Genomic DNA, 20,232 nt, shown 5'->3' on the forward strand with positions numbered 1-20,232 from the left:
GTGTTACCAATACCTGCTCATTCTCTCCTAAAAAGTAGCTAATCACTGAGCTTAGTGGATTATGTCTTCTACCTCAACAGAACCACTGCCCTCAGTGATTGGCTGCAGCGGTGACGTGTACTCTAGATGTGATGACACCGCTGAACCTGAAACACAGAGACCAGAGCAGTGGCAGAGAGCCGGTGCTGGACCCAGGGAGAGTGAGCACCATCTGTATACAGCACCTCTAGTGTTGTGTGAGCGGTGTACGAAGGCCATGGCATCTAAAGGGAGGGCACTTTTCCACAATCGGGTGCATTAAATATACATTTATTAAGTCTGAATTGTACAAACATGAGAAAGCTATAACCAGTCTGAGGAAAATAGAAGCAGTCTTTGGATCAAATACAAGTCACAGGATCAGAGCCCGCATAAATAAAAAAGTCCATCCATGAGGTTTTCTTCGGAAGTCGGGAGAGTCCCGCCAGGGTTTTGCGTTATTATGTCCTCTTCGAAGTTCCCTTCCATTTTTTTTTTCTGCCTCCCAGTACGACGACAGCCGTATTGCGGGGAGGGCAGGGTCACCACAGCGTCCGGCAAATGGAGGGAGTCGCCAGAACCTATCGGTCCTGAAGCCTTTGGCAATGGAATGATCATTTTTATTTTTTCGGCAGTCCTTCTTTGTTGTGGTGTTTCTTCTTTTTAGCAGCAGCAGTGCAGATAATAAATATAAAAATATATATACATCTGTTGGAATATTTACAAGGAAAGCTGAAAAATAAATAGCGCCTTAAAAAAAAAGTGAAGATGGTAAAAAGGTAGTATTTTTCCCCGGAAGGATAAAGGATGACGGTCAGTCTTGTGTCGGAAGTGGGTTACACCTAAGGTAGGAGAATTCAGGTTAATATACAAACGGCAGATGTAAGGTGTGAACGGAGTCACATAAACAATTAAAGTGATATCCACAAAAAAATTGCAGTTATTCTCTGGAAGTGCACGTGTGGCTTCTGCTCCATTCATTGTCTCTATGGGGCTGCTGAGCACTGCGCTCGGTCATTTCCATCAATCCAGTAGACAATGAGTGTAGCGGTGACCGCACATGCGCTCTTCTGCTCCTTTCAGGTAGAGGATGCAGAACCCTGATCTCGGTATTGCCAGGCGTCCCTTCAGTTAGCAAGTTATACCCTATGCTGTAGATGGGGGAAGATAACTTCTTTTTTTTTTTTTTTTTTTGGAAATAACCCTTTAAGTATCAAGTAGGCACCCCTTATTAAATGTGGAATGCCAGTCAATGTATGAAGACAGTGGCATAAAGTATCAACAGAGAAAGTCACATACATTTAAACAAAGTTGCATGTTAAGTTTATACTTAAGAAAATGTCATTATTTTATTCTAAGGCTATGTGCACACGTAGTTTTCTGTGGTGCGGATTTTTCCGCTCGGATTTTGGAAAAAACGCAGATTAAAAAGACCTGCGGATTACCTGTGGATTAGGCTGCGGTTTAGCCCTGTGGTTTCACACCTCTACAATGGAGGAGATGTGAAACCGCAGCGGATTCCGCACAAACAATTGAAATGCTGTGGATTGTAACCCGCAGCAAATCTGCGCGGAAAAATCTGCAGGGCCAGAAACGCTGCGGATCCGCAGCAGAATCCGCACCGTGTGCACATAGCCTAAGGCGTTCGGACCGATGATAAACTCACACACCATCCTTCACGACCCCCAAAGTATAAGTATACACTTAGATAATAAGTGTGAATATTACATGCAACAGAAAAGCCCATCTCCATCCCAATACTATAATTTGCGGCACAACGCACAAAGTAATAGAATGTGGTTTCAATAAAGTGCATTAAAAAACTAGTCCAAACAGAAATATGCAGGGAAACATAATCATATGTGTAAACAATAGTCGGTTCCAAATTACTCATCCTGTTGCTGTCATGTGGGAGCACCCCTAATGAAGCCAATCAGTATGGTGATGCACAGCAACCCTGATGAAGCTACTTTGCATGACAATGCACAGCACCCCTGATGAAACTACTTAGCATGGCAATGTACAGCACCCCTGAGAACGCTACTTTGCATGACAATGTACAGCACCCCTGATAACGCTACTTTGCATGACAATGCACAGCACCCCTGATGAAGCCCCTTTGCGTGGTGATGCACATTACCCTGATGAAGCCTCTTTATTGAAAATGTGTTCTTTTACTTTGTAGTGTTTTGCACATTGTGTCACATACTAATGTATTAGGATGAATTTAGGAGCAAGCTTATGTGCTATATGTAATAATCACATTCATCATCTACTGGAATGCTTTGTCTTTGGGAGCCATAAGGGTTGGTCTGGGGCCTCTGGATAATAATAATAAAGTGTTGACCTTTTCTTACGTATATCTGGAGTCAGATATTTTATACTGTTTAATGTGCCTAAAGGGGTGATGGCTACCACAGGGACCCCCACCAATTCTGAAAATGAAGGGGCTGTAGCGCAGCTTCAGTGTTACGTCCCCTTCACAGTCCAGAACAGGGTCGGCTGCAGGTCCCTTTACAGCTGCGGCCTCCTCATTATAAGTACCAGCGGGGGTCCTAGAGTTCAGCTCCGCACTGATCATTAAGTTATTGTCCATCTTAGCGACATGCCATTACTTTATTAGGCTAGGTTCACATCGCGTTAGTGCCATTCGTATAATGGATACATTAATCGGATACGCTAATGCTGATTGCCAAAATCTATTTTTTTGTATGATCGTGTTAACGCATGCGCTAACGCATAGTAGCATGCGTTAGTAAGAGAGGTCTATGCACAGCGAATGCATCCGTTCGCTGTGTGTTCGACCTAACGTACCCAAAAACACGGTAGACCGCGTTCTCGGGTGCGTCACAAAGTAACACATCATTGCTAACGCATACTGATTTTGACATGTGTTAGGATGCGTTACGATAATGGATGGCAATAGGTGCATTAACGGATCTGTTACATTGCATTAATGCCGCCTAGTAACGGATCCGTTAAACGGTTGGCACCTAACGCAATGTGAACCCAGCCTAAGATAGTAACATAGTTTGCAAGGCTGAAAAAAGACATTAGTCCATCCAGTTCAGCCTATATTCTGTCAGAATAAATCCCCAGATCTACGTCCTTCTAAAGAACCTAATAACTGTAAGATACAATATTGTTACCCTCCAGGAAAACATCCAGGCCTCTCTTGAACCCCTCGATTGAGTTCACCATCACCACCTCCTAAGGCAAGGAATTCCAGAATCTCACTGCCCTAACAGGAAAGAATCCTCTTCTATGTTGGTGGAAAAACCTTTTCTCCTCCAGACGCAGAGAATGCTCCCTTGTGACCATCACATTCCTCGGAGAGATATTTGTATTGTCCCCTTATATACTTATACATGGTCATTAGATCGCCCCTCAGTTGTCTTTTTTCTAGACTAAATAATACTAATTTTGCTAATCTCTCTGGGTATATAAAGATGAGCATACACCTTTATTTACGTGCATAAAATTGATCTACAGCAACTTTGTGTTCTGTTGATTTCAGCGGGAAACTGCAAAGATCTTAAAGGGTTATTCCCCAAAAAATCAGGGATAGAGAATAACTTGCTGATTGCTGGGAATCTAAATGCTGGGACTCTGAGCAATACCAAGATTGGGACTCTGAAATCCTTAGTATTGGATTCTTACACCACATCGAAAAGGATGAGAGTTGCGCTTGCGCAGCCTGCATGCCATTCATTGTCATTGTGGCTGTCGAGCATTGCACTTGGGTAGCTTTGTCAGTCCCATAGACACTGCACATGCTCACCTCTGCTCTATCAAGACGAGGCTGTAGAGCCCCTTTCTCAAGATCACTGGGGGGTCCCAGTAGTTGAACCCACGGCAATCATCAAGTTGTCACCTATCCTATGAATAGGGATAGCTTGATTTTCTGGGAATTAACATTTTAACCCCTTCCCAGTTTTGACTTTATAAAAACTTTTTTATCTTTTACTTTTTCACCATATTTTGAAAGCCACAAGTTTTATCATTTTCTGCCTGTGGAGCTATTTGAGGATTTAATTTTTGTGTGAGAAGCTGCACTCTTCGTTGATACCATTTGGTGGCATATTTGTCCTTTTGATCACTTTTTATTTCATACTTTAGGAGGCAAAATGAACAAAAAAAAATCAGCAATTTTAGTTATTCTAAATTCCATTCAGTAAAATTTAATTAACATTTTATCTTTATTCTGGCATTCAATACAAATCCAACAGTATCGCCAAAATTAGATAAGATTTTATGTTTTGTTTTTTTTGTGCTAATTTTGCACAACAAAATATTTCTGTTGTCATGTTCTGGTAACCAAACATTTGTATTTTTGTGAGGGATAAATAACGATGCAGTTTCATGTTTATGCCTCAATATAATCTAGGTGATACCTAATTTATATCTTTGTTATGTTTTACTACTTTTGCACAGGAAAATCACTTTTTAAAGAATTTCCTTTTTGAGTCCTCTGAGAGGGCTTTTTTATGTACATCCAAACAGAAATCATGAAATATATCATGAAGATTGAAGAGGTGAAATCAGTAATGCATTATTAAAAAGGTTCAAATTGTATTGATAAACAATTTAAAACAGTAGGAGATTACATAAAAAAGACATAAGAGTTCTCAACTGATGTTCTACCTAATGTTTTCCTGCTGTGCCATAAAGTCTAAAATATTTTTCTGAGATAGAATGCCAAAACTAAAAAAAAAAATAAACACTGGGACAGAGGCTTGTATATTGATCTATACTAATTTCCCTGGTGTGGTTTCTTTTCTGTAGCCCTCCCTTTCCCCCATCTTGGTAAACAGGCCATATATCCCTATAGTGCTGCTGCACCTTGTTTAGCACACTTTAGCAATACTATTGCAATTGCTGGTGGATTTTTTAGGCCATAAGATATTTATGATTTATTTTTTGATGGGGGTTTATGGGCACTATGGTCTATAGATGTACAATAACATCCCTAAACCGCTAAAATATGCATTCCGCACCATATGGAAAATGTTTCTTTTTTTGCTGGTGATATCCTTTTCCCCCCTTGGTGGAGACCCCTTATGTCTTTTTTATGTAATCTCCTACTGTTTTAAATTGCTTATCAATAAAATTTGAACCTTTTTAATATTTTATCACTGTTTTCACTTCTTCAATCTTCATGATATATTTCATGATGATTTCTGTTTCGATATACTTATTGAAGTGACCATTGCCGTATTAATTTAGGATTATGGGTATAACTTTTTTATGTACATAGCAGTGACGGCTTTTTTGTGTGTAACAAGCTGTTGTTTTTATTGGTATCATTTTGGGCTCTGCATGAATTCTTCAAAGAAAACAGCAGTTCTGACATTGTGTGGGTTTTTTGGTAGTGATTTCCATATTTATAGTACGTGTTGATACAGAAAACAGCAATGCCAAATCTGTGGGGCATTTATTTTTTCTAAACATAAAAACTTGTATTGGAAAATCTAGGATTTTGGGGCTTTTGTACATCCCTCTGTCAGACTAATAACATGCTCTTGTCACTATTAATAGCGGCAGAAGCTAAGTATTGCCTGGGCTTCCCATTAGTTTCTTACTCAAACTTACAGGCTTATGAGATTATGTGAGGCTGCAATTTTGGGTCAGGAGACCTGCAGACAGTTCAAGTATTGCAGTTCTTATATATACTGTGAAATAGAGCCATCTGAACCTGGCCCTAACAGTATCCGAAATGCTGGTTCTCCTTACTGCATTGCTTTACCTGTAGAAGGTTCTTTGTTTGGTCTCTTTGCTATAGACACGAATACCGAATACCCTAAGTGAACGCATGGAAAAAGAGTAAGTCCTCAACGGAAACTACAGTTATAATCAAAAATTTTCACACACCCCTATTACATATCCTGTCCATTGGCAAAATTTACAAATCTGCTGTTGGCAATAAACCCATCGAACAAGAACAATTTATATCGCTCAACACTACTAATATAACAAGTATTTTTTTCTAAAATACCATTTTTATCCCTGTAACGCTCTGACCGATAAGTTGGCTTAGCTTGCTGCTATTAACTCCTTAAGTGCTGCTGTCAATTCACTGATAGTTGCAATTAAGATGTTCGAAACTGAATGGGAGTCTTTTCTGATCCCTTATCTCACCACTGCGATGCGATGAGGGTGCTGATGGTTTCCCATTGTAGCTTCCATGCTGGTAGTAATGTACAGCCCAGAAGCCGTTTAAACTTCATAGGAAACCTTGATTAGGACTATATATTGGAATACTTTATTATGGTAGTTTTGTAGAATAGGTGGCAACAAGTTTGAGTCCCCAAGGTTGACTGAAAAAATAAAGAAAAGTAAAAAAGTTTTGTGAAGCATGGCATAATATAATAATCAAGGGCTTTATTAGTTGGATCAGGTGAGCTTGAGATAAAACACAACAATTACCTGGACTGGCGTGGCTAGGGGTAGTTTATTGAATATGTTTCAACGCATGGTAAAAATATGGCTAAGCCAAGAGAGTGGCCCAAAAAGTTAAGAGATTGTTGCCTTGCACAAACAAGGAAAAGATACAAAACATTGAATGTTCCTAGAGACAAAGATGGAAGTGGTGTTCTCAAGCTCAAAATTAAAGGAAAACTGTCTAGAATATCTGTACATGGCAGAAAGAAGAAGCTGTCTCCAGCTGCCACCAGGTTTCTGAGGTGGTAAAAGACCTGCAGCAAGCACGTTGCCAGTCTCCATACCCGAATTCCAAGATGTTCAAGAATAGTTATCTCCAATATGCTCAAAACCGTATAAATAAGCCTCAGAACTTTTTAGATTTTGTTCTGTGGAATGATGAAACAAAACTGGGATGGATTTTTAGCGGAATTTCTGGAGGAGGAATAATTAAGCGTACAATGAAAAAGAACACCTTACATACCGTGAAGTATGGCGGTGGCTTGGTGATGCCTACAGTGAAGAATATCAGTGGCGGCTCAGTGATGCCTACAGTGGAGCATATCAGGGGTTCGGTGATGTCTACCATGAAGCATGGTGGGGGCTTTTGATGTCTATAGTAAAGCATGTTGATGGCTCTATGGTGCTTAATGAAGCATCGTGGGGATGACCTTAGTGAAGCATGGCGTTGATTTCTACCGTGAAGCATGACGGGGGCTCAGAGATGACTACAGTGAAGCGTGTCAGGGACTCTGTGATGTCTGGCAATGACTTGGTAAAGCACTAGGGCTGCTTTGCTTCCTCTGGCACTGGAAACCTACAGCATGTGTAGGACAGGATGTGTTTAATCAAGTATCAAGAAATCCTAGGATGAAACATCAGATGAAGTTTGGGCAACATAGGATCTTACGACAGGACAGTCATCCCAAACATACCTCAAAGTCCACCAAGGCTTGGTTTCAGAAGACATTTTGGAGTGGCCATCACAGTATCCTGGCTTGAACCGCCATAGAAAATCTTTGTTGGGACTTGAAGGCATTTGCAGGAAGCAAACCCAAGAATATTACTTATCTGGAGGCCATTGATAATGAGGAATACGGTAAGGGTACCGTTACACCTAGCGATGCACCAGCGATCCCGACCAGTGATATGACGCGGTCAGGATCGCTGGTACATCGCTAGGTGGTCGCTAGTGAGCTGCCACACAGGCAGATCTCACCAGCGACATCGCTGGGGACGGGGATCGCTACTTACCTGTCAGACGCGGCGATCCTGCGTCCTCCCGCCCGGCTCCACGCGTCGCTCGTCGGCGCCACGGGAAGCGCGGCAGGAAGTGACCGACGAGGAATGGTCCAGGAGCTTCTCGCGCGATCAGCGATAACCAGCGGGGGAGCCGGTCGGAGGTAAGTATCACATGCAGCGATATCGCTAGCAATATCGCTGCAACGTCACAAAATCGGTGACTTTACAGCGATATTGCTAGCGATATCGCAGTGTGTAACGGGGGCTTACGATTCCTTGGGATTGCGGCTATAAGCCCGTGTCTGACTATACATCACATCTGCAGCAGGTCATAACAGCCAGAGAGGCTCTACTAAGTGCTAAAGACGTCTCTAGTGGGACAGTAAAAGTGAAATTTTGTGATGTATTTGGGGGAACCAAATTGATCCATTTATATACAACCCTAGTTCAAAAACAAGTTGGGACATTGTATAAAATGAAAAGGAAAAACTAGAATGCAATGATTTGGAAATTGCTTATCAACATTTCATTCATAGCAGAACATTGGACACAGATCAGAAGTTGAAATTCTAGGATGTATTAACAGAAGCATACAGTCTAGATCACGTGAAGTAATTATTTCCCTCTACTCCTCTTTGGTCAGACCTCATCTGGAATATTGTGTCCAATTTTGGGCACCACATTTTAAAAAAGACATCAACAAACTGGAGCAAGTTCAGAAAAGAGCGACCAGAATGGTGACCGGTCTGCAAACCCTGTCTTATGAGGAAAGGTTGCAGGATTTGGGAATGTTTAGTTTGCAAAAGAGAAGACTGAGAGGAGACTTAATAGCTGTCTACAAATATCTAAAGGGCTGTCACATTGTAGAAGGATCAACTTTATTCTCATTTGCACAAGGAAAGACTAGAAGCAATGGGATGAAGCTGAATGGAAGGAGACACAGATTAGATATTAGAAAAAACTTTTTGACAGTTAGAGTGATCAATGAGTGGAACAGGCTGCCACGAGAAGTGGTGAGTTCTTCAATGGAAGTCTTCAAACAGAGGCTGGACAGACATCTAACTGGGATGATTTAGCGAATCCTGCGTTGAGCAGGGGGTTGGACCAGATGGCCCAGGAGGTCCCTTCCAACTCTACGATTCTATGATTCTATGAATTATGGACAATTTTCCATCTCATTTGAAAAAATTTAACTCATTGGTAGCGGCAACCTCTCTCAAAATAGTTGAGACAGGGTTAGCAAAACCCTGGGATAACATTTCTCTCTCAAAACAATTGTCTCCTCACTTCCCCAACATTAACAGACTTGTTCGAAATAGAAGAGGGGTTGTCGCACAATGGTGGCCACATCCCGGGCACAACTTTTTTCAGATGTGTCACTGCCGTTAAATTCTAAATGAGTTAATTTTTTAAAAATGAAATAGAAAAATGTCCAACGTTCAACTTCTGATCTGCGATTTATGTTCTATTGTCAATAAAATATGTCAAAGATATTTCCAAATCATCGCATTCTCTTTTTTCTTTACATTTTACACAGCGTCCCAACTTTTAGGAATTTAGGTTGTTTTTGTTTTATTGCTTTACTGCAGAAAATTTGTTCAATCAGAAAATTTGTTCAATCTGATAAAAATGCAATGGAAGGAAGTGTGAATAATTTTGATTGCATCTGTATATTGCCAAACTCTTGAGCTCCAAAATCTGCCAATTTTAAACTCCCTGGTTCTTTATGTGGGGCCTTCCGACTTTCCCATGGAAGATAATATCGGGTGAGAACAAGAATTGGACGATTTATATTAAAACTCCATATTACTTTGCTCCCCGTGCCGCTGGCATGTATGGCAGCGACATTGCCTGCCTTCCCCATAAAATACATGTGAACACTCAGACAAGCTGTCAGTTGTATAACCTTTGCAAGAAGTCTTATAAAAAGTGATTTTTTTTCTGTTATATGGATGAAATGAAGGATTGGTACCTCAGTGGCGAACACACACTGCTCAGAGGAGCCTGGAAGGAGGTATATTGGATGACAAACAGCATCTTGGTGCTGCCCTATGGCACTGCAGTGTCTGACATCTGACTTTGCGCTATAAGAAAAACACAATTGTTATAGAAGGTATAGTGAATACTGGAGATATGTGTTACTACTTACCGATAATACCACTAGTACTAAACCCTTCCCAACATCCGCTGAACATGTAAGATGCGTGCGAGTGTATGGAACATTATTATGCAACCCGGTATCTGCATGGCTGCCTTCTTGTACTTGTGAAGCCCAGTCACAGCCTGGGCTTTATAGAAGACCGTGATTTTAGCTATATATTGCAGTACTGTGGTATTACAGTATATAGAACAAACAATCGCAGGTTCAAGTCTCCTAGGGGGACTTAAAAAAAAAAAGTAAAATAAAGACTTAAAATAAAAAAAATACGAATACGAATTACATACCCCCCTCGCCTCCATTTCACCATGTGAAAACAAATACTGTAAAAAAATAAAATTAACATATTCGGTATTGCCACATCTGTAAATATCTCATCTATCAACATATTATTACACTGCGCTCCAAATTATTGTGCAAATTGGATTTAAGTATCATGAAGATTTAATTTTTTGTTTTTCAAATAACGGTTTGTGTCTCGAACTCTTTGGATCACCTGAAATCAATCTCAAACACCCGTGATAATTAGTTTGCCAGGTGAGCCTAATTAAATAACTAATTAATAAGAACATTTCACATTATTAAGTGGCCACAGGTTTCAAGCTACATGGGAAAGAAAAATGGTCTCTCTCCCGTCGAAAAGCATCAAATAGTGCAATTCCTTGGACATGGTATGAAAACCTGTTAAAGGGAATCTGTCACCTACCCTTTTGCGGTCGATGAAAATGAGGTCGGTCCGGTCCGATGGGCGGTGTTCCCGATGTGTGCCGCCTCCCCATCCTTGCCCGCCGTCTGCAGGTTATTGCTGAATTGGAGTAAGTGTACGCCATTTTTTGCGCATGCGCTAAGCATTCATAGCTAGCGCACACGCAGTATGCTTTGCCCAACTGCTGGCAAAGCCGAAAAGCTGGACTGCGCATGCGCTGGTTAACTAAGCCCCGGAAGTATTTTGCTGTGTTCTGGGGCTTAGTCAACCGGCGCATGCGCAGTCCGGCTTTTTGGCTTTGTCCGCAGTTGGGCAAAGCATACTGCGTGTGCGCTAGCTATGAATGCTTAGCGCATGCGCAAAAAATGGCGTACACCTACTCCAATTCAGCAATAACCTGCGGGCAAGGATGGGGAGGCGGCACACATCGGGAACAACCGACCTCGTTTTCATCGCCCGCCAAAGGGTAGGTGACAGATTCCCTTTAAGATAGTTCAAGAAAACTTAAGCGTGATCATCGTACTGTGAAGAGATCTGAGGCTGATACAGAGCACAGGCGGGTTTATGCAGATAAAGGCATAATAAGGAAGGTTTCTGACAGACATTCATTGGATTAAGAACATAGCTGCTAAAATACCATTACAAAGCAGCCAACAAGTATTTGAATCTGCTAGTGCCTCTGGAGCCCCATGAACATCAAGATGTAGGATCCTCCAGGGGTTGTGCAGAAACCTAATATTCAGCCTCCCCTAAACAGTGCCCACAAGCAGAAACTGTTTCAATGGGTCCAAACATACACAAAGACTAATTAGAACACAGTCCTCTTTACTAATAAGTGCAGTGCAACCCTGGTTGGTATAGATGGATGCAGTCTTGGATTATTGATGGACGGCCACCGTGTCCCCACAAGGCTGCAAAAGAAGTGGCGGAGTCATGTTTTGGGTTGGAATCCTGGTGCGAGAGCTGGTAGGCTCTTTTAGGGTCTTTGAAGGTGTGAAAATGACCTTGTCAAAGTATATAAAATTTCTGACTGACCACTTTCTTCCTGGTACTGAAAGAACTACCACCTGTAGCAAGATTATCTTCATGCTGGCAATGCACCATCTCATGCTACAAAGAGCTCTGAGTTATTGGCTGCTCTGGGCATAATGGGAGAGAAAATCATGGGTGGCCACCATCCTCCCCTGACCTCTGCCCTATTGAGAACTTTTGAAGTATCCTCAAGCAAATGATCTATGAGGATGGGAGACTGATCACATCAAGACAGTAGCTCTGGGAGGCGAGTCTGACATGGAAAGAAATTCAAGCCAAAACTATCCAAAAACTCACAAGTTCAATAGATGCAAGAATTGTGAAGGAGATATCAAAGAATAGGTCCTGTGTAGTGTTGAGCATTCCGATACTGTAAATATCGGGTATCGGCCGATATTCGCTGTATCGGAGTTCCGATACCGAGTTCCGATATTTTTTCAATATTGAATACCGGAATCGGAAGTTCCCATAATGCAATGAGCCAGTTGTGTTAGCCATGTTAACTAATGGCATGGCTGTGATTGGCTGCTGAAATGATGTCATCATGATGCGCGATCTGCGGGCCTGCCGGGGGTCTGTGCGGGCCTGCCGGGGGGTCTGTACGGGCCTGCCGGGAGTCTGTGCGGGCCTGCCGGGGGGCTGTGCGGGCCTGCCGGGGGGCTGTGCGGGCCTGCCGGGGGGCTGTGCGGGCCTGCCGGGGGTTGTGTATGTTAACTAATGGCATGGCTGTGATTGGCTGCTGAAATTATGTCATCATGATGCGCGGTCTGCGGGCCTGCCGGGGGTCTGTGCGGGCCTGCCAGGGGGTCTGTACGGGCCTGCCGGGAGTCTGTGCAGGCTGCCGGGGGTCTGTATGGGCCTGCCGGAGGGCTGTGCGGGCCTGCCGGGGGGCTGTGCGGGCCTGCCGGGGGTTGTGTATGTGTGCAGGCATCGTCCGATGGGACTAAAGTCCCATCGGGCGATGCCTGCTGCAATGACAGTGATTGACACATCGGCCAATGATGGGACAGTAGTAGTCCCATCATCCGGCTAATGTGTTGTATGTAAAAAAAAAACGTACATACTACATGCATACTACATATATACAACATTCATACAACATACATACTACATACTTCATATATACTAGATTAATACAACATACATACATACTACATACATACTACATTCATACAGCATACATACTACATAATACATACATACTACATATATACTACATTCATACATACATACTACATTCATACATACATACTACATATATACTACATTCATGCAACATACATACTACATAATACATACTACATATATACTACATTCATACAACATACATACTACATACTTACTACATTCATACATATACTACATTCATACAACATACATACTACATTCATACAACATACATACTACATACATACAACTTGCTACATACATATAGACATACAGTACATATAACAGAGTACATACTCACCATCACTTGTCACTTTGATCCCCGAAGCCAGTGTCATCTCACTGTAAAAAATATTAAAATAACAAACAACCAATATACTCCCTGATCCGCAGAAATCCACGAGTGTCCCACGACGATCTCCTGCAGTGCATCACTGAGAGGTTACTATAGTTCACTGGTCTCACTTTATGGCAAAAGCTGCGTGGGAACTTTCTCACACAGCAATGCCAAAAGTGACACTAGGGACTATTTTTTTTACAGTGGCGGAGGAATACAGTGCGGAAGGATACCTACCTCCCGTCATTGTATTCCTGGAGCCCCTAGAGAGTGGTCGCATCAGCTGATGCTGCTGTTCTCCACGGGAGATCGTCGTGGGACACTCGTGGATTTCTGAGGATCAGGGAGTATATTGGTTGTTTGTTATTTTAATATTTTTTACAGATGACACTGGCTTCGGGGATCAAAGTGACAAGTGATGGTGAGTATGTACTCTATTTTATATGTACTGTATGTCTATATGTATGTATTGTATGAATGTATTGTATGTAGTATGTATGTTGTATGTCTAGCATTTTTTATGGATGTTGTATGTATGTAGTATGTACTATGTATGTATGTTGTATGAATGTAGTATATATGTAGTATACATGTAGTATGTATGTATGTTGTATGAATGTAGTAAGTATGTATGTTGTATGAATGTAGTATGTATGTTTTATGAATGTAGTATATGTAGTATGTACAGTGGGGCAAAAAAGTATTTAGTCAGTCAGCAATAGTGCAAGTTCCACCACTTAAAAAGATGAGAGGCGTCTGTAATTTACATCATAGGTAGACCTCAACTATGGGAGACAAACTGAGAAAAAAAAATCCAGAAAATCACATTGTCTGGGTTTTTTTTTCATTTTATTTGCATATTATGGTGGAAAATAAGTATTTGGTCAGAAACAAAATTTCATCTCAATACTTTGTGATATATCCTTTGTTGGCAATGACAGAGGTCAAACGTTTTCTGTAAGTCTTCACAAGGTTGCCACACACTGTTGTTGGTATGTTGGCCCATTCCTCCATGCAGATCTCCTCTAGAGCAGTGATGTTTTTGGCTTTTCGCTTGGCAACACGGACTTTCAACTCCCTCCAAAGGTTTTCTATAGGGTTGAGATCTGGAGACTGATAGTGGAGTTTGGAGTCAGACTGTTTGAGGGTGTGCACAGGTGTCTTTTTATACTGATAACAAGTTTAAACAGGTGCCATTACTACAGGTAATGAGTGGAGGAAAGAGGAGACTCTTAAAGAAGAAGTTACAGGTCTGTGAGAGCCAGAAATCTTGATTGCTTGTTTCTGACCAAATACTTATTTTCCACCATAATATGCAAATAAAATGAAAAAAAAACAGACAATGATTTTCTGGATTTTTTTTTCTCAGTTTGTCTCCCATAGTTGAGGTCTACCTATGATGTAAATTACAGACGCCTCTCATCTTTTTAAGTGGTGGAACTTGCACTATTGCTGACTGACTAAATACTTTTTTGCCCCACTGTATGTATGTTGTATGAATGTAGTATATATGAAGTATGTATGTATGAATGTTGTATATATGTAGTATGTATGTGTTTGTTTTTTTTTACATTCAACACATTAGCCGGATGATGGGACTACTACTGTCCCATCATTGGCTAATGTGTCAATCACTGTCATTGTAGCAGGCATGCCTGCACACACAACCCCCGGCAGGCCCGCACAGACCCCCGGCAGGCCCGCACAGACCCCCGAGAGGCCCGTAGAGACCCCGCACCACACACGCACAGTCTCCGCCCTCACTCTTCCCCCCTCCCGAACTGGATGTGCAAGGAAAGAAATGGTTTATTTTCATTCTGATATTTGTGCCCCATTGACTTGCATGGGTTTCCGGTATCGGAATCGGCGATACCCGATATTTTTAGGGTATTGGTCCGATCCGATATTTCCCGATATTGGAAGGTATCGCTCAACACTAGTCCTGTGGTTACCATGTAACTTGACCTGTTAGGATATTTTATATTAGAAAAGCTTTTGATTTCAGTAAATGTGACCTCTTAATGCCAAAAATTCAACAAATGACCGTTTTCAGTTCTTTACAACCTAAAAAAATGTTTGGAAACTCTGCTGTGCTTACTGTAATAATTTGGAACAGTGCATCTTGAGTTTTTTTTAGTTGTGCAAAAAATATGCTGTTACTAGGAGGTTTGTCCAATAAAACTTGATTTATACGCTTAATGATTTATGATATGGACATTATACTGACTCATTTGCATCTCAAACTTTTTGAAAAATCAGAGAATAACAACATTTACATAATAATCTGGAACGCGGTCTATATGTAATCCATATGATAAACTTCATATGGCAAGAAAATAATAATTTCCAGATTTGCTGATTTTTGGTCTACACACCTGTACCCAAATGAATCCAAAAAAAGACAATTGGAACATCAAAATTGTATAAAAAATACAGTTTGCCACTCAAAAATCAAGCCTTTTCACAGGTCTATTGCTGTATAAATAAAAAGTTTCAGAAAATAGCAACACAAAGCAAATTTTATTTTTTCCCAAGTCCTTGAAAAAAAAGTTCACGGTTAAAATAAAAAGCTAAAAAAAAAACAGTTAAAAAAAACTGGTATTGCCATAATTGTGCTGATCCGGAGAATCATGTTGCCAGTTCATTGCTACCACACAATGAATGCCATAAAAACAAAGCCCGAATAAACAATAGTAGTACTACATTTTTTTCACTGCAGTTTATTCCCCCCCCCCCCCCCCATTCTTCAGCACATTATATGATGAAGTGAATGATGTCTTTCAAAACTACAACTCATCCTGTAAAAAACAAGCCCATGTATGGCAATGTCAGCAAAGTAAAAAAAACTATGGCTGTTGGATGAAAAGGAGGATAAAATCAAAAGCAAACATTGGCTTAGGGGGAAAAGGTTAAACTTTTGTATCCAAATTACCCAGACATCTGTAATGATAGCGCAACTCACCGGCGGCCATCTTTCTCCTCCTCTACGTCTGATGCCGGGAGTAGCTTCTGCTTGCTTCGGGATTTTTCCCTAAGGCAGTCCTGATTGGGCATCTTGAAATGTGGAGGTGAGATAAGAAATGGCTCCTTCTCTTTTAGGTTGTTCTTGTGCTCTAAGTCATTGGTGACTATCCCTTTTTGATTGATGAATCCTTTCTTAAGACCTCTCATAAGGAGGACCAGACCGCACGCCAGCAAGCTCAACGTTATTACCCCTAGGCAAGCTGTTAGTGCTAGGTTTGATGGAGGATCGGCATAGTAAGAAGATGAAGTTGGTTCTTGCACCCTGAACTCACAGCTGGAACCCATGAAGCCAGAGGAACACTGGCAGACATGGCCACTGAAATGGGTGAAGCAGGTGCCTCCATTAAGGCAGGGCTTAGCACTGCAGGCATCTACTCGTTGGATACAATCTTTACCACCATAACCAAGAGTACAGGAACAGGTGTAGGTGTTCAGCCCATCTACGCAGGTGCCGCCATTGGCACAGGGGTTGATGGCGCAGTCATCGACATTTACTTCACATCGAGATCCTGAAAAACCCATGCGACATTTGCACACTGCGCTACGCCCAACATCCAAACAATGGCCACCTAAAAAGAGATTTTATAAAGTTATAGGATTTTACCATGAAGAAGAGAACAATCACAAGAAATATGTAGTTGTGAAGACTCACCATTCAGACACGGGTTGTTGGTGCAACGATCAATTTTTTTCTCACAGTTGGATCCATGGTAATTGATGGGGCAACGGCAGACATAACCACCCACAATGCTTTTCTCTACGCAGGTGCCGCCATTAAAGCAAGGGCCATCAGCACACGTCATGGCACTTATGTCACAGTTCTTGCCATAAAAACCTCGAGGGCATACACATTTGTAGTCATTTTCCAAGTCCTGAGATGGGAAGGGTAAGGGGCAATGGAATCAGAGAAGGGGGATAATGAGCGGGAAGACATTTGGAGAGAGAAAGGTATAGTTTAATTTAGAGTACAAAAAATTAGAAGGGTTGGAAAAAGTGGAAACCAATTAAGGGAAATAATGGACAGGGTGAAGGAAAGAAAAGTGATAGGTGAAATGGGAGAAGATAATGTGCAAGGACACAGAGGGAGATAAAGGGAGTTGTTAATAAGGATTTGACGATGTTTATACACACGTGCACATAATGGGGTAAACCGTAAAACCTAGTGCAAAGGAAAATTAGGAGAGTTGACTTTAGTTAGAAAAATATGGCTACTTTCTTCCAAAAATAGCCCCATTCACGTCCACAGTTTGTGTCCGATATGGTTTCTTAATTGGGTTTAAAGCGTATGTAGAAGACTAGAAGTTAGCCCATGCATGTGATAGGGAATAGCTTCCCATTTGCGGGGAACCTTTTACTGGAAGAGCCCCATCTCAGTGGAGTGGAGTTCAACATGCACCTCCTCTCTATTCATTCTCAATGGAGAGCTGAAGATAGCGGAGAGCAGTGATGGATCGGAGTTAACGTCTAACCTTGGTACAAACTCTTTAAAGGAAACTGTTCAGTTCCCCTAACCATTGGAAAACACTATTTTATATATAGATAGATACATATAGATATATAGATATATGTATCTATAGATATATATATATATATATCAGCATTATACTAAAGCCTTTGAAGTTTCAATTTGACATTTCTGTGATTTTTTTTCCTCTGGTGGGGCTTCACTTGCCACAGACCCAGATTTCATTTACATGAGCAGATAACCGTTAAGGGGAATCTGTCACTCATTTTTAGTGATATCATGTAAAGATATTCAATTGTGTGTCACATAAGGATTCTATTAGGACTTTTGATTCCCCCTGACCCCGCACCATTGATGCATAAATACCTTTTTTATCTCGGTTGAGATATATGTAAATTGCAGCTGTCTGGTCCGATGGGCGTGGCTTATTCACCTCCCCCTCCCTGTCTTGCTCTACGCAATTCTTCGTTCTTCCTGCGTTCACATAGTGTTTCCATGCTTGCACATTGAAAAGGCCTCCGGCGCTTGCGCAGTATGCTTTGCCCAACTGTGGGCAAAGCATAATCGGTACTGCGCATGCGCCGGTGTTTTTCAGCGCGGTCTATGCCCCGGAAGTCTTCACATGCAGGACACATTTCCTGGCTGCCAGATACATTGTAAAGCCCTGCGCAGTGCTGAGGAAGCTATACTGCGCAAGCATCGGAGGCCTTTTCAGTGCTCAAGCGCGGAAAACAACGGCATCTGTGATATTCACAGATGAAGTTACGTTCAGCAAGCCAAGGAGGGGGGGAGAAAGCAAATAAGCCCGCCCATCGGACCGGACCGCGGCGATTTACATACTTCTCAACCACGATAAAAATGGTATTTATGCATGAAAGGTGCGGGGTCAGGGGGAAGCAAAAGTCCTAATAGAATCCTTATGTGATGCACAGTTGAGTGATATCTTTACATGATATCACTAAAAATGGGTGACAGATTCCCTTTAACGATGAAGGATGTGATCGCATCTCACGACCAGCAAACAATTTCATACGAGGATTTATACAGGAGAAGAATGATGAATGAAACAGTTGAATAAAGATCATAACATCAAACACTGTTTTCTGTTGACACAGACAAATATTCTGAAGTGTAGGCATCTTCAATGTTCAATATATAAATTGTACAAACATTTCCGTTCACCCCATCTGTGAAAATGTACTCGTTCCAATGCACCAACTGCTACTGAACTGTGGAGTGCAGTCAACCCTATTTAGTTCTTCAATTTCCACTCCTTTTTGTCGGTCAAACTATTGAACGGTCAGTCTCGGTTTTACATTTCACAATTTTCGAAAATTGAAAGAGAATTTTTTTGCCCTAATAAATGATTTCATGCACAATGAACTATTGTTTTTGGACACATAGTTTGGTCACTTAACACATTCACATTGCACAATTATCGTGAATGATAGGTTGTTAGTAGTGATGAATGCAAGTGCTCGTCACTCGAGTTTGCCCAGGGTGCTCCGATATGGACTGAGTATCGTGGGTGCTCGAGTGAGATGTTTGAGTCCCCGTGGCCATGTGTTATGTGTTTCGCGGCTGTTCGACAGACACAAAACATGCGTGGGTTGCCTGAGACACACAGACAGCCACAAAATATGTGGGGATTGCCAAACAGCCGCGAAACAAGCGGTCGCAAGGAGTCAAACATTTGACTCGAGCACCTGCGATACTCTGTGCATACCTGAACACCCTAGACAAACTCAAATGACAAACACTTGCGTTCATCACTAGTCGTTAGCGGTAGAATATGACATCAGCCACTATAAATGGGCCATAAGCCTCAGTGCGTCTGCTCCCGGCTTGGTGCATCTTCTCACACCTTCCTCAGTGTGATTGCATGCTTTAGACCAGTGTTTCCCAAACTCCAGTCCTGACAGCCCCCAACATGTCACGTTTTCAGGATTTCCTTAGTATTTCACAGGTGATAGAAGTATCATCAAGGCGTCAGGAATTCTCTAACGTGTAACACTATGGAAATCTTGAAAACATGACCTGTTAGGGTCCGCGAGGACTGGAGTTTGGGAACCACTGCTTTAGACTTTCAACAACCCTGCAATGAAGTTGATTGTGTGGCAGATGTCAATCACAACCAGGGGGACTTGATTTGAGGATCCGAGCCAGGACTAGTCTAAGGGAAACCACACCTTGTCGAAAGAGTCCTGGTCCATTTACATTTGACAAGCTCTAGAATAAAAGACATTTTTTTAAAACACAGAAATGTTCGATTATAACTACAAAGGCTCCTCTCTGCATATTTACAGCACTCTGCAAAAATGTTAGGTAGGTATGGAAAAATGCTCTATCGCAAGAATGCTTTCAAAAATAGAAGCGTTATGGTATATTTTTATCATTGAAACTGTAAAGTGAAGGAACAAAAGAGGATGACCATAATACGACTCTTTGCCTTTAAACCAGCATCAGTTCATTTAGGTACACTTGAGCAAAGTCAGAGATCTTGAAGGGTTTGTAGTCAGGTGTATGAGTAACCTATTGTACCAAACAGGTGGTAATGATTATTAATTTCACATGGAGCTGAATCACAGTCATTAAAGCTGGGTTCACAGCATTTGAGTCGCTTGCGTCGTTTTGAAGTGCCCTCCGAACGCTACATGTTGCAT

General features: G+C 41.6%; 1 protein-coding gene across 3 annotated transcripts in view; it reads right to left on the reverse strand.

Annotated features, from left to right (window-relative positions):
* Positions 1 to 293: 293 nt before the first annotated feature.
* DLL3 (delta like canonical Notch ligand 3) overlaps positions 294 to 20,232 on the reverse strand; it is a 125,329-nt gene continuing 105,390 nt past the window's right edge. For all 3 annotated transcript variants that reach the window (XM_073549011.1, XM_073549012.1, XM_073549010.1), the window contains 4 exons: positions 16,757 to 16,976; positions 16,043 to 16,673; positions 9,653 to 9,764; positions 294 to 860 (listed from right to left, as the gene is read on the reverse strand). In XM_073549011.1, the coding sequence (XP_073405112.1) occupies positions 855 to 860; positions 9,653 to 9,764; positions 16,043 to 16,673; positions 16,757 to 16,976 (969 nt within the window). In that variant the 3' untranslated portion in view covers positions 294 to 854. The remainder of the gene's footprint in view (positions 861 to 9,652; positions 9,765 to 16,042; positions 16,674 to 16,756; positions 16,977 to 20,232) is intronic.

This window comes from Dendrobates tinctorius, unplaced genomic scaffold (assembly GCF_039654945.1).
Source record: "Dendrobates tinctorius isolate UK_male_01 unplaced genomic scaffold, ASM3965494v1 ptg000158l, whole genome shotgun sequence".
Taxonomy (NCBI): Eukaryota; Metazoa; Chordata; class Amphibia; order Anura; family Dendrobatidae; genus Dendrobates; species Dendrobates tinctorius.